The following is a 14,078-nucleotide window of genomic DNA, read 5'->3' on the forward strand; positions in this document are numbered from 1 at the left end:
GGGGGGATTGGGGATAAATCCTCTGGGTTTGGGTAAAAAAAAAATCATTCAGATTTGGGGATAAATCCTCTGGGTTTGGGAAAAAAAAAAATCATTCAGATTTGGGGATAAATCCTCTGGGTTTGGGTAAAAAAAAAATCATTCAGATTTGGGGATAAATCCTCTGGGTTTGGGTAAAAAGAAATCATCCAGATTTGGGGATAAATCCTCCAGATTTGGGGAAAAAATCCTCTGGGTTTTGGGGATAAATCCTCTGGGTTTGGGTAAAAAAATCCCCCAAGTTTGGGGATAAATCCCCCCAGGACTGGGGATAAAATCTCCCAGATTTGGGGAAAATTCCCCTGGGTTTGGGAAAAAAAAATCCTCCAGATTTGGGAAAAAAATCCCAGGGTTTGGGTAAAAAATCACCCAGATTTGGGGATAAATCCTCCAGGTTTGGGTAAAAAATCCCCTGGGTTTGGGTAAAAAATCCCCTGGGTTTGGGGATAAATCCCCCAGATTTGGGTAAAAAATCCCAGGGTTTGGGTAAAAAATCACTCGGATTTTGGGGATAAATCCTCCAGGTTTGGGTAAAAAATCCGCCAGGTTTTGGGGATAAAATCCCCAGATTTGGGTGTAAAAGCTCCGGATTTTGGGTAGAAAAGCTCCAGGTTTTGGGGAACAATCCCACCCCCCTCCGGATTTTGGGGTCCCCGAGGCGGCGCCGCTCTCCGCGCTCGGGGGGGGAATTGGGGGGAATTCTGGGGGTCCCGAGGGGGGCTGGAGACCCCCGGGAACGGGGGGCGGTGGGGACCAGGAGGAGCGCCCCGATTGTCCCCTGGGACCCCCAAAACCTCCCCAAAACCTCCCCAAAACCTCCTCGGGACCCCTAAAACCTCCCCAAAACCTCCCCAATTCCCTCGGGACCCCCAAAACCTCCCCAATTCCCCCTCGGGACCCCCAAACCCGCCCCTCTCACCGCGCCCGCGCGCCTCCCGCCGTTTGTCCCCTCGCGGCCGCCGTACCTCCCGTCCCCTCGCGCGCTCGTCCGTTACTTTGTCCCCCCGCGGCCGCCGTTGCCCCCGCCGCGCGCCACCCCCCACCCCCGCGCGCTCCCATTGGCCGGCGCCGGCGGCGCCAACCGGAAGCGGCGCCGTGAGGGAGGGAGCGCGCGGGCGGCGCCGCCATCTTGGCCCGGTGGCGGCCGTCGCGGCGCTCGGGATCCGCGGCGGCCCCGCCATGGCCGCGAACCTCGGCGACCAGCGCGAGTGGTGAGAGCGGCACCGGGAGGGCCGCGGGGAGGGAGGGACGGCGGGCAAGGGGAGCGCCCGGGCCGGGCCCGGCGTTGGGCTTTTCCCAGCGCCCCGTCCCGCCGCTCCCTCAGGGCCGCCCCGTTCGCGCTCGGGCCCGGCGCCGGCCCCGCGCGGGAGGAGCCGCCGGCACCCGCCGAGAACCCCGAGTGGGAGAAGGCCCGGCAGGCCCTGGCCAGCATCAGCAAAGCCGCGGCCGGAGGAGCCAAAACGGCGGCGGCGGCGGGCGGCGGAGCGCAGGTGAGGGCGGGGGGGGCTGAGGGAGCCTGAGGGGCTGGGGGGGATCCTGAGGGGCCGAGGGGTGTCTGAGGGGCTGGGGGGACGCTGGAGGGGGTCCTGAGGGCATCCTGAGGGGCCGGCGGGGGTCCTGAGGGGCCGGGGGAGGCGTTTGGGGGGGGTCTAAGGGGGCCCTGAAGGGTTGGGGGGGCTCTGAGGGGCCGGGGGGGCGCTGAGGGGATTCTGAGGGGCTTGGGGGGGTCCTGAGGGGCTGGGGGGGCGTTTGGGGGGGCTCTGAGGGGCCGGTGGGGTCCTGAGGGGCTGAGGGAGGTTCTGAGGGGCTCAGGGGGCGCTGGGGGGGATCCTGAGGGGCTGGGGGGTCCTGAGGGGGCTGGGGAAGGTCCTGAGGGGGTCCTGAGCGGCCGGGGGGGCGTTTGGGGGCCGGTTTGGGGGGCTCTGAGGGGTCGGGGGGGTCCTGAGGGGACCCTGAGGGGCTGAGGGGGGTCCTGAGGGGGCTCTAAGGGGCCGGGGGGTCCTGAGTGGGTCCTGAGGGGCTGGGGGGGCGTCTGGGGGGCTCTGAGGGGCTGGGGATGGTTCTGAGGGGGTCCTGAGGGGCTGGGGGGGCTCTGAGGGGCTGGGGGCCGGTCTGGGGGGCTCTGGGGCTGTCCGGGAGGGTTTGGGGGTCCCCAGAGGCCTTTGGGGGGAGCCGGGGGGGTTTGAGGGGAGGTCTCGGTGTTTTTTGGGTGTTCTGGGGGGGTTGTAAGGGCTTTTGTGGGGTTTTTGTGGGGTTTTTATGGGGTTGTCCGGGGTGGGGGTCTCTGGGGGGGGGTCTCTGTGTTTGGGGGGGGGTCTCTGTGTTTTGGGGGGGGTCTCTGGGAGGGTCTCTGTGTTTTGGGGGGTGGTCTCTGTGTTTGGGGGGTCTCTGTGTTTGGGGGTCTCTGTGTTTGGGGGGGTCTCTGACGTGCCGCCCCCCCCCCCAGTACGCCCCCCCCGCGCAGGGGGACCCCTCTCTGCAGCCGCAGCCCCCCCAGTACTACCAGTGGTACCAGCCCTACGGGGGGGGCTACTACCCCTACGGCTACTACTACCCGCTGGTGAGGGGGAAATGGGGCTGGGGGCTGGAAATGGGGCTGGGGGCTGGAAATGGGGCTGGGGGCTGGAAATGGGGCTGGGGGCTGAAATGGGGCTGGGGGCGCGAAATGGGGCTGGGGGCGCGAAATGGGGCTGGGGGCGCGAAATGGGGCTGGGGGCTGGAAATGGGGCTGGGGGCTGAAATGGGGCTGGGGGGGCTGAAATGGGGCTGGAGGAGGATCATTGCTTGTTCCATTTATTTTGGAGGGAGGGGTCTCTGATTAATCTGGGGAGGGGTCTCTGTCCCACAGGGGGTGTACCCCGGCTATGGGGGGGGGGGGTCTCTGGTTAATTGGGGAGGGGTCTCTGGTTAATTGGGGAGGGGTCTCTGTCCCACAGGGGGTGTACCCCGGCTATGGGGGGGGGGGTCTCTGGTTAATTGGGGAGGGGTCTCTGGTTAATTGGGGGGGTCTCTGGTTAATTGGGGAGGGGTCTCTGTCCCACAGGGGGTGTACCCCGGCTATGGAGGGGGTCTCTGGTTAATTGGGGAGGGGTCTCTGGTTAATTTGGGGGGGGTCTCTGGTTAATTGGGGAGGGGTCTCTGGTTAATTGGGGAGGGGTCTCTGTCCCACAGGGGGTGTACCCCGGCTATGGGGCGCCCACCGCCCCCTACGCCGCGGGGGGAGGGGGCTCCTACGCCGCCGCCCCCCCCCAGCAGCAGCCCCCCGCCCCCCCCCAGCAGCAGAGCGGCCTGGGCCAGGTGAGGGGGGCTCGGGGGGGGGTTTGGGGAGGGGTCTCCACCCCCGGGACCCCCCCCTGACCCCGTCTGTGCCCCCCCAGCAGCCCCCGGTGCCCGGCCTGGAGGAGGCGGCGCCGTTCGGGACCCCCCAGCCCCCCCCCGCCGCCCCCCCGCAGCCGCAGCCCCCTCCCCACGGCGCGGGGGGGGCGGGGGGGGGCGCGGGGACCCCCCCGGGGGGCTCCACCCCCTACCCCTCCCCCCACTACAGCGAGGGGCCCCCCCCGAAGGGCAAGAAGGGGGGGGGGCAGCTCTGGAGCCGCATGAAGCGTAAGAGACCCCCGGGGCTGGGGAGGGGGCTGGGGGGCGGGGGTCCTTCCCTAAACCCTCCCGAATTCTCCCCAAATTCCTGCCCCAAACTGCCCCAAATTCCTGCCCCAAACTGCCCCAAATTCACCCCAAATACCTGCCCCAAACTGCCCCAAATTCACCCCAAATTCCTGCCCCAAAGTCACCCCAAATTCCTGCCCCAAACTGACCCAAATTCCTGCCCCAAACTGCCCCAAATTCACCCCAAATTCCTGCCCCAAATTTACCCCAAATTCCTGCCCCAAACTGCCCCAAATTTACCCGAATTTACCCCATATTATTTTCCCAAGTTCACCCCCAAATTCCTGCCCCAAATTTACCCAAATTCACCCCAAATTCCTGCCCAGATTCTGCTCCCAAATCCCCCAATCTCCTCCAGTCTCCCCCAGACCCCCCAAATCCCCCCCAAATCCCCCCCAATCCCCCCCATCCCCCCCCAAATCCCCCCAAATCCCCCCAATCCCCCCCAGACCCCCCCCCAAATCCCCACCAAATGCCTTCCAAACTCCCCCAAATCCCCCCCAAACCCCCCCAGCCCCCCCAAACCCCCCCAGCCCCCCCAAATCCCCCCAATCCCGCTGTCCCCGCAGAGGCTCCGGGCTCGGGGGGTCTCAAGTTCCAGCTGCCCAAGCGCCCCTTCGTGCTGCCCCCCCCGGCCTTTGGGGAGCAGCCCCGGGGGGGCGGCGCCTTCGGGGGCCCCCCCGGCCCCGAGAAGCTGCACGGGGGGCACGGGTGAGTCCGGGGGGGACCCCAAAACCCGCCGGGGGCTGCGCAGGGACCGGCAGCCCCCAGACCCTGCCCTGACCCCACCCCGGGGACCCCAAAAATCCAACTGGGAACCCCAAAATACTGCTGGGAGCCCCAGAATCCACCCTGGGAACCCCAAAAATCACCCTGGGAACCCCAAAATACTGCTGGGAGCCCCAAAATCCACCCTGGGAACCCCAAAAATCACCCTGGGAACCCCCAAAAATCCTCTCTAGGAACCCCAAAATCCCCTCTGGGAACCCCCAAAATCCACCTGGGAACCCCAAAATCCACCTGGGACCCCCAAAACCCCTCTGGGACCCCCAAAACCCCACTGGGAAGCCCAGAAATCCCCCTGGGAGCCCCAAAAGCCCCAATGGGAGGCAACGGGAGCTCTGTGGGGTGACCCCAATTCCCCGTGGGTCACCCCAGCTGTGTCTCTGCCCCACAGGGAGCCCCGTGGGTCACCCCAAATCCCTGTGGGTCACCCCAGATGTTTCTCTGCCCCACAGAGAGCCCTGTGGGTCACCCCAGATCCCCGTGGGGCAGTCCTAGACATCTCTGTGCCCCATAGAGAGCCCTGTGGGGCGCCCCTGGAGCTCTGTGGGTCACCCCAAATCCCTGTGGGTCACCCCAGCTGTGTCACTGCCCCACAGGGAGCCCCGTGGGGCGGCGGGCAGGGGCAAGCCCGAGGACTGGCCCCCCGAGATGAAGGCTGTGGGTCACTGTGGGTCACCCCAGATGTGTCACTGCCCCACAGGGAGCCCCGTGGGGCGGCGGGCAGGGGGAAGCCCGAGGACTGGCCCCCGAGATGAAGGCTCTGGGTCACTGTGGGTCACCCCAGAGCTCTGTGGGTCACCCCACACATTTCTCTCCCCACAGGGAGCCCCGTGGGGCAGCAGGCAGGGGCAAGCCCGAGGACTGGCCCCCCGAGATGAAGGCGTACGTGCAGCGCTGCTTCACGGCCTGCGAGTCGGAGGAGGACAAGGACAGGACGGAGAAGCTGCTGAAGGAGCTGCTGCAGGCGCGGCTGCAGGACGGCTCCGCCTTCACCATCGACTGGAGCCGCGAGCCCCTGCCCGGGTGAGAGCCCCGGAGCACGGGGGAACGGGGCTGGGGACCCCGAAAACACCGGGGAAACGGGGCTGGGGAACCCCGAAAACACCGGGGGAACGGGGCTGGGGACCCCAAAAACACCGGGAGATCCTGCCCAGGATCCCCCCAGAAACACCGGGAAATCCTGCCCTGGGAACCCCCAAAAACACGGGGAAATCCTGCCCTGGGAACCCCCAAAAACACCGGGGAAGCAGGGCTGGGGAACCCCGAAACAGCGGGGAAACTGCCCTGGGAACCCCCAAAAACATCAGGAGAGGGGCTGGGGACCTCAAAACAGCGGGAGAGGGGCTGGGGACCCCAAACACTGGGAGAGGGGCTGGGGAACCCCCAAAACACCGGGAAATCCTGCCCTGGGGACCCCAAAACATGGGGGAAACTGCCCTGGGGACCCCAAAAACACCGGGAGGGATTTGGGGGGTCAGAGCTGGAATTCCAGGGGTTACAAGTGACATTTGGGGGGGATTCTGGGCAGGATTTCCCCGGTGTTTTTGGGGTTCCCCAGGGCAGGATTGATGGCAAGTGACCCCAGATCCCCCCAGACCCCCCAGGCTGACCCCAAACCCCCCCTGTCCCCCCAGGCTGGGCCGGGACGGCTCCTCCAGCCCCAAGAAGAAGCGCTGGGAGCTGCCCCCAGCCCGGCCCGGCCCGGCCCCGGGGCCGCCCCCGAGCCCCTCCCAGCGCCCCCCGGGCTCGGGGGGGCCGCCCCCCGCCCAGAGAGGGGGTCCCGGGGGGTCCCGGGCCCGCGGGGGCGGCGCCTTCCCCACCAAGTTCGGGAACCGGAACGTCTTCATGAAGGAGAACAGCTCCTCCTCCAGCGGCTCCCGCTCGCGCTCGCGCTCGTCCTCGCGCTCGCCGGGGCGCCGCTGCCGCCGCAGGTCAGACCCCAAACACACCCCAAACCCACCCTGAGACACCCCAAAAACACCAAACCCACCCCAAACACACCCCAAACACACCCTGAGACACCAAACCCACCCCAAACACACCCTGAGACCCCAAACCCACCCCAAACCCACCCCAAACCCTCCCGCTCGCGCTCCTCCTCGCGCTCGCCGGGGCGCCGCTGCCGCCGCAGGTCAGACCCCAAACACACCCCAAACACACCCTGAGACCCCAAACACACCCCAAACCCTCCCGCTCGCGCTCGCGCTCCTCCTCGCGCTCACCGGGGCGCCGCTGCCGCCGCAGGTCAGACCCCAAACACACCCCAAACACACCCCAAAAACACCCCAGAGACACCCCAAAAACACCCTGAGACCCCAAACCCACCCCAAACCAACCCCAAACCCACCCCAAACACACCCCAAACCCTCGCGCTCCTCCTCGCGCTCGCCGGGGCGCCGCTGCCGCCGCAGGTAACACCCCAAACACACCCTGAGACCCCAAACACACCCTGAGACACCCCAAACACACCCCAAACACACCCCAAACCCTCGCGCTCGTCCTCGCGCTCGCCGGGGCGCCGCTGCCGCCACAGGTGACACCCCAAACACACCCCAAACCCACCCCAAAAACACCCTGAGCCCCCCCAAAAACCCCAAGCCCTCCTCCCGTGTCCGGCTCCAATCCCGCTCCACCCCAGAACCCCCTCGGGACCGCCCTGAACCCCCCCAGTTCCCCCCTAAACCCCCCCAGTCCCCCCAGTCCCCCCAGTTCAGTCCCCCCAGTCGGGTCCCCCCAGTCCCCAGCTCCGCTGTCCCCGCAGTGACTCCGACTCGGACTCGTCGGCTTCGGGGGCCGAGCCCCGGCCCGGGGGGCGCCGGGGGGGCCCCCCCAAACCCCGCGGCCGGGGGGGACCCCTGGAACGGGGCCGGGCACGGGCCCAGCGCGGGAAGAGGTACTGGGGGGACTGGGGGGGACTGGGAATGGACTGGGGGGACTGGGAGGGGTTTGGGGGGGACTGGGGGTGACTGGGATGAACTGGGGGTGACTGGGATGAACTGGGGTGAACTGGGATGAACTGGGAGGGACTGGGGGGGTAGTGGGGTGAACTGGGATGAATTGGGATGAACTGGGATGAACTGGGATGAACTGGGATGGACTGGGATGAACTGGCGGGATAGTGGGGTGGCTGGGATGAACTGGGATGAACTGGGATGAACTGGGATCAATACTGGGATGGACTGGGATGGACTGGGGTGAACTGGGATGGACTGGGAATGAGCTGGGGGGATAGTGGGATGAACTGGGGTGAACTGGGATCAATACTGGGATGGACTGGGGGCACAGTGGGGTGTCTGGGACGAGGTGATTCCCCAAATCCCCGTTTCCCCCAGTCCCTCCCAGTTCATTCCCCGTTCCCGTCCCCCCCAGGCCGGAGCCGGGCCCCCCCCGCCGCGCCCGCCGCCGGCCGCCCCCCGACCCCGAGGACCCCGAGCGGGAGCTGCGGCGCCAGCGCCGGGCCCAGCGCTTCCAGGGGGGCGGCGCCGGGGGGGGACACCCCAAAAAGGCCCGGCCCAACCCCCCCCCGGCCCCGGGGAGCCCCCCCGGGCCCGGCCCCGCCGAGGGCCTGGACTGGGACCAGCTCAAGATCCTGGGCACCTGCCAGGAGGTGACCAAACGGTACCTGAGGCTGACCTGCGCTCCTGACCCGGCCACCGTGCGGCCCGTGCCCGTGAGTGACCTGAAACACCCCAGACACACCCTGAAACACCCCAGACACACCCCAAACCCACCCTGAAACACCCTGAAACACCCCAAACCCACCCTGAAACACCCCAAACCCACCCTGAAACACCCCAAATCCACCCTGAAACACCCCAAACCCCACCTGAGGCTGACCTGCGCTCCTGACCCGGCCACCGTGCGGCCCGTGCCCGTGAGTGACCTGGAACACCCCAAACACACCCCAAACCCACCCTGAAACACCCTGAAACACCCCAAACCCACCCTGAAACACCCCAAACCCACCCTGAAACACCCCAGACACACCCTGAAACACCCCAAACCCACCCTGAAACACCGCAACCCCACCCCAAACCCCACCTGAGGCTGACCTGCGCTCCTGACCCGGCCACCGTGCGGCCCGTGCCCGTGAGTGACCTGAAACACCCCAAACCCACCCTGAAACACCCCAAACCCACCCTGAAACACCCCAAACACACCCTGAAACACCCCAAATCCACCCTGAAACACCCCAGACACACCCTGAAACACCCGAAACCCACCCTGAAACACCCCAAACCCACCCCAAACACACCCCAACCCCACCCCAAACCCCACCTGAGGCTGACCTGCGCTCCTGACCCGGCCACCGTGCGGCCCGTGCCCGTGAGTGACCTGAAACACCCCAGACACACCCTGAAACACCCCAAACCCACCCTGAAACACCCCAAACACACCCTGAAACACCCCAAACACACCCTGAAACACCCCAAACACACCCTGAAACACCCCAAACCCACCCTGAAACACCCCAAACACACCCCAAACCCATCCTGAAACACCCCAAACACACCCCAAACCCACCCTGAAACACCCCAAACACACCCTGAAACACCCCAAACCCACCCTGAAACACCCCAAACCCACCCTGAAACACCCCAAACACACCCTGAAACACCCCAAACCCACCCTGAAACACCCCAAACACACCCTGAAACACCCCTAACACACCCTGAAACACCCCAGACACACCCTGAAACACCCCAAACACACCCCAGACACACCCCAAACACCCCAAATCCATCCAGATCCACCCCAAACCCATCCCAAACCCCCCAGACCCCCCCAACCCCACCCCAATCCCCCCTGACCCCCCGCCCCGTGCCCCCAGGTCCTGCGGCAGGCGCTGGCGCTGGTTCGCTCCCACTGGCAGCAGCACCGCGACTACGCCTGGGCCTGCGAGCAGCTGAAATCCCTGCGGCAGGACCTGACGGTGGGGACGGGGGCTGGGGGGGACTGGGGGGTCCTGGGGGGGGATTGGGGGGGGATTTGGGGGAGATTGGGGAGGATCTGAGGAGGTTTGAGGGGTGTTTGGAGGAATCTCAGGAGGTTTTAGGGGGTCTCAGGGGGTTTGGGGGGTCCAGGTGATTTTGGGGGGGGTCCCAGGTGATTTTTGGGGGGGTCCAGGTGATTGTGGTTGCCCTGGGTTGGCTCCCCTGGGTTTTGAGTTTCCCTGTTTCATTCTGGGACCCCTCCCCAAATCTGGGACCTCTCCCCATGTCCTGAGCCCCCTCCCCGTGTCCTGAGCCCCCTCCCCATGTTTGGGACCCCTCCCCATGTCCTAAGCCCCCTCCCCATGTTCTGAGCCCCCTCCCCATGTTTGGGACCCCTCCCCATGTCCTGAGCCCCCTCTCCGTGTCCTGAGCCCCCTCCCCGTGTCCTGTGCCCCCTCCCCGTGTCCTGAGCCCCCTCCCCATGTCCTGAGCCCCCTCCCCGTGTCCTGAGCCCCCTCCCCATGTCCTGTGCCCCCTCCCCGTGTCCTGAGCCCCCTCCCCGTGTCCTGAGCCCCCTCCCCGTGTCCTGAGCCCCCTCCCCATCTCCTGAGCCCCCTCCCCGCCCTGTGCCCCCGCAGGTGCAGGGCGTCCGCACCGAGTTCACGGTGGAGGTTTACGAGGCGCACGCCCGCATCGCCCTGGAGAAGGTGGGGCCGAGCTCGGGGGGGCTCCGGGGGGGCTCTGGGGACCCCCCCGGTTTGGGGAGGGGTCCCTGAGGGTCCCGGCCGCCCCCCCAGGGCGACCACGAGGAGTTCAACCAGTGCCAGACGCAGCTGAAGGCGCTGTACGGGGAGAACCTGCCCGGCTGCGTGGGCGAGTTCACGGCCTACCGCATCCTCTACTGCATCTTCACCAACAACTCCGGAGGTCAGAGGGGTCCCCGGAGCCCGGGGGGGTCCCCAAAACCTCGGGGGGGTCCCCAAACCCCTGGGAGGGGTCCCCAAACCCCCCAGGGGTGTCCCCGGAGCTCCAGGGGCTCCCCAGAGTTTGGGGGGCTCTCAGTGACCTCGCCAGAACCGTCCACTGAGGCTGGAGCTGCTGCCCCCGATGAGCTCAGGGTGACTTTGTCCCCAAAAGTGACCCCGACCTGTGACCTCAGTGACCCCAGAGTGATCTCAGTGACCCCGACCTGTGACCTCAGTGACCCCTGTGTCTGACCCCAGTGACCCCTGACTGACCCCTGTCTCTGACAGAACTGACCACGGAGCTGGCCCTGCTGCCCCCAGTGACCCCAGAGTGACCCCTGAGTGACCCCTGACCCCTCTGTCCCCCCAGAACTGACCACGGAGCTGGCCCTGCTGCCCCCCGCGCTGCGCCAGGACCCCGCCGTGTCGCACGCCCTGGCGCTGCTGTCCCCAGTGACCCCTCAGTGACCCCTCAGTGACCCCTGAGTGACCCCTGACCCCCCTGTCCCCCCAGAACTGACCACGGAGCTGGCCCTGCTGCCCCCCGCGCTGCACCAGGACCCCGCCGTGTCGCACGCCCTGGCGCTGCTGTCCCCAGTGACCCCTCAGTGACCCCTGAGTGACCCCTCAGTGACCCCTGACCCCTCTGTCCCCCAGAACTGACCACGGAGCTGGCCCTGCTGCCCCCGGCGCTGCGCCAGGACCCCGCCGTGTCGCACGCCCTGGCGCTGCGCGCCGCCTGGGCCCTGGGGCTCTACAGCCGCTTCTTCCGCCTGCACGGCTCGGCCCCGGCCATGGGCCCGCGCCTCATCGACCTCTTCGCCGAGCGCGAGCGGCGCCGCGCCCTGCGCGCCATCATCAAGGCGTAGGTGGGGCCGGGGGGCGCGGGGGGCGGGGGGGGCGGCCCCGAGGTGAGTGGGGGGCTCGGGGGGGGGAGGGGAGGGGATGCCAGGGGTTGTGTGTGAGGTGGGCGTGGGGAAACCCCCATATATGGGCATGGGGAAATCCCTGTGTGTTCCATGTATGGGCGTGGGGAAATCCCCCCTGTGTATTCCATATATGGGCATGGGGAAATCCCCCCTGTGTATTCCATATATGGGCATGGGGAAATCCCCCCTGGGGTGTCCATATATGGGCATGGGGAAATCCCCCTGGAGTGTCCATATATGGGCATGGGGAAATCCCCGCCTGTGTATTCCATATATGGGCATGGGGAAATCCCCCCTGTATTCCATATATGGGAATGGGGAAATCCCTGTGTATTCCATATATGGGCATGGGGAAACCCCTGTGTATTCCATATATGGGCATGGGGAAACCCCTGTGTATTCCATGTAAGGACATGGGGAACCCCCATTTGTGCCCCACATTGGGGTGAGGCTCCTGCTGAGCCCCGGCTTGTGGGGCTGAGCCCCCGTTAATGGGGCTGTGCCCCCACTGATGGGGCTGAACCCCAACTTATGGGGCTGGACCCCCAGTTATGGGGCTGTGCCCACACTTTTGGGGCTGTGCCCCAGTTACGGAGCTGAACTCCCTGAATTCTATGGGGCTGGACTCCCCGATCTGGGGTTGAGACCTCCTTTATGGGGTCCCAGTCCCCGCTGTGGGGTTGGACGGTGCTGAGCCCTTCTCTGTGGGGCTGAGCCCTCATCTGTGGGGCTGAGCCCTTCTCCATGGGGCTGAGCCCTCATCTGTGGGGCTGAGCCCTTCTCCATGGGGCTGAGCCCTCATCTGTGGGGCTGAGCCTTTATCTGTGGGGCTGAGCCTTTATCTGTGGGGCTGAGCCTTTCTCTGTGGGGCTGAGCCCTTCTCGGTGGGGCTGAGACCTCCTTTGTGGGCTGAGCCCTTCTCCATGGGGCTGAGCCTTTCTGTGTGGGGCTGAGCCTTCCTCTGTGGGGCTGAGACCTCCTTTGTGGGGCTGAGTCCTCATCTGTGGGGCTGAGTCCCACTGCTGTGGGGCGACGTGGGACCGGCTCCCTCTCCATGGGGCCGAGCCCCTCTCCATGGGGCCGAGCCCCCGCTATGGGGCCACAGCCCCGTCCCCGGGGGCCGCGGGTGCCCCCCGGGCTCCCCCGGCCCCCCGGCCTGACTTCCTTCTCTCCCCAGCTACCGCCCGGCGCTGCCGACGGCCCAGCTGGGCCCACTTATGGGGCTGGAGCCCCCCGAGCGCCGCCGCTTCCTGGGGGGGCTGCCCCTCACCTTCACCGGGCCCGACCGCGGCGCCATCGACTGCCGGCAGAGCCTGGCGGCCCTGCCCCACATCTGAGCCACCGCGACCCACGGCAGCCTCGGCGGGGCCGTGGGCACAGGGAGGGACCCGTGGGGCGCGAATCTGCCCCACGGCCGCTGCGGCTGCCCCACGGCTGCGGCTGCTGCCCCACGGCCGCTGCGGCTGCCCCACGGCTGCAGCTGCCCCATGGCCACAGCTGCGGCTGCCCCACGGCTGCGGCTGCCCCACGGCTGCGGCTGCTCTTCAGCCGCTGTGGAGGAGGAGATTTGGGGTGGGGGATTGATCTGTGGGGCTCGGATCTGCCCCACAGCTGCTGCCCCATAACCGCTGAGTACAGGATTGGGGGCGGGGGATTGACCTGTGGGGCCCAGATCTGCCCCACGGCTGCTGCCCCACGGCTGCTGCCCCACAACGAACCGCTGAGTACAGAATTGGGGGTGTGGGATTGACCCATGGGGCCCAGATCTGCCCCACGGCCGCTGCCCCACGGCCGCTGCCCCACGGCTGCTGCCCCATGACCTTCTCTTTCCCCCTCAGCAGCCACAGGAGGGGGGATTTGGGGTGGGGACCGACGTGTGGGGCCCGGATGTGCCCCATAACCACCTCCTGCCCCTCAGCAGCCGCCGGGAGGATGTGGGGCGGGGAGAGGGGCCCGGAGCCACCCCACTGCCCCCGGCTGGGGCGCTGCCCCATAGCGGCTGCCCCATAGCGGCCGCCCCATAGCGGCTTTGGGGGGGTCTCAGGGCGGGGCAGAGCCTCTGCTTGGGGGGGCAGAGTCGCCCCACATTTCCCCCCCCCTCCCCTCCCCCAGCTGCGTTTTTAACCGTGCCTCAGTTTCTCTCTCTTCTTCCTGCTGCCGAGGTCTCGTCCCCCCCCCCGGCGCCGCCGCCCCACGGAGAGACCCCCGCCCCACGGAGGAAGGAGAGACCCACGGAGAGACCCCCAGGCCGCGGCCCCGCCCCACACGGAGCCTCGACCCCACGGAGAAACCCCCCCCGGGACCCCCCCGCCGCCGCCGCCGCCCGCGGAGCCCCCCGCCCGCTCCCAGCCCCACAGCAGACTCGGGGGGCTCCCCCCGCGCCCCACAACCGCCCCGGGGGGGCTCGGGGACTCCGCCGCCGCCGCCGCCATCGCTTCTCCTCCTCCTCCCCTGGGTCTTTGCGCTGCTCAAACCCCCCTTTTTTTGGTTCGTATTTAATTTATTTCCACCCCTCCCCCCTCCCCCCTCCTCCTCCACCCCTCCCCCCTCGAATCCCTCTCCCCTCCCCCCACGTCTCTTTGCAGGTAAAAGTCGCCCCTCCCCCCTCCCCCTTTCCCCCCGCCCCCCTTCTCTCTCTTTTTTTAACCTTTTTTTGGACAGAATAAAGAAGGAAAAAGGACAAAAGTCGGGGTTGGAGTGATGGGTGGGGGAGGGGGCGGGGGAGGGGCGGGCTGTGGGGGAGGGGAATTTGTACCTACAGA

The 14,078-nt window shown here is 66.9% G+C and overlaps 1 protein-coding gene across 3 annotated transcripts; it reads left to right on the forward strand.

The window, feature by feature from the left end:
- Positions 1 to 1,097: 1,097 nt before the first annotated feature.
- Positions 1,098 to 14,001, forward strand: LENG8 (leukocyte receptor cluster member 8). 3 transcript variants are annotated; one of them, XM_086871592.1, is made up of 15 exons: positions 1,098 to 1,250; positions 1,364 to 1,529; positions 2,486 to 2,599; positions 3,211 to 3,336; positions 3,417 to 3,642; positions 4,272 to 4,413; positions 5,311 to 5,511; positions 6,123 to 6,419; positions 7,250 to 7,381; positions 7,858 to 8,158; positions 9,320 to 9,421; positions 10,061 to 10,129; positions 10,220 to 10,349; positions 11,045 to 11,252; positions 12,494 to 14,001. In XM_086871592.1, the coding sequence occupies exons 1-15, from the start codon at positions 1,219 to 1,221 to the stop codon at positions 12,651 to 12,653; spliced, it is 2,406 nt and encodes an 801-aa protein (XP_086727718.1). In that variant the 5' UTR covers positions 1,098 to 1,218; the 3' UTR covers positions 12,654 to 14,001. The 3 variants fall into 3 exon arrangements, with proteins under 3 accessions (XP_086727718.1, XP_086727719.1, XP_086727720.1); XM_086871593.1 differs by lacking the exons at positions 11,045 to 11,252; positions 12,494 to 14,001 and adding an exon at positions 10,758 to 11,036; XM_086871594.1 differs by lacking the exons at positions 11,045 to 11,252; positions 12,494 to 14,001 and adding an exon at positions 10,676 to 10,751.
- Positions 14,002 to 14,078: the final 77 nt, after the last annotated feature.

Source organism: Cyanistes caeruleus, chromosome 36 (genome assembly GCF_971803275.1).
Source record: "Cyanistes caeruleus chromosome 36, bCyaCae1.hap1.1, whole genome shotgun sequence".
NCBI lineage: Eukaryota > Metazoa > Chordata > Aves > Passeriformes > Paridae > Cyanistes > Cyanistes caeruleus.

Bases quoted from the DNA above. Each gene is read 5' to 3' on its own strand.
- LENG8 (XM_086871592.1), top strand. From the start codon at position 1,219: ATGGCCGCGAACCTCGGCGACCAGCGCGAGTG. The intron at 10,350-11,044 runs GTCAGAGGGGTC...TCTGTCCCCCAG, and splicing joins CTTCACCAACAACTCCGGAG to AACTGACCACGGAGCTGGCC. The intron at 11,253-12,493 runs GTAGGTGGGGCC...TTCTCTCCCCAG, and splicing joins CTGCGCGCCATCATCAAGGC to CTACCGCCCGGCGCTGCCGA.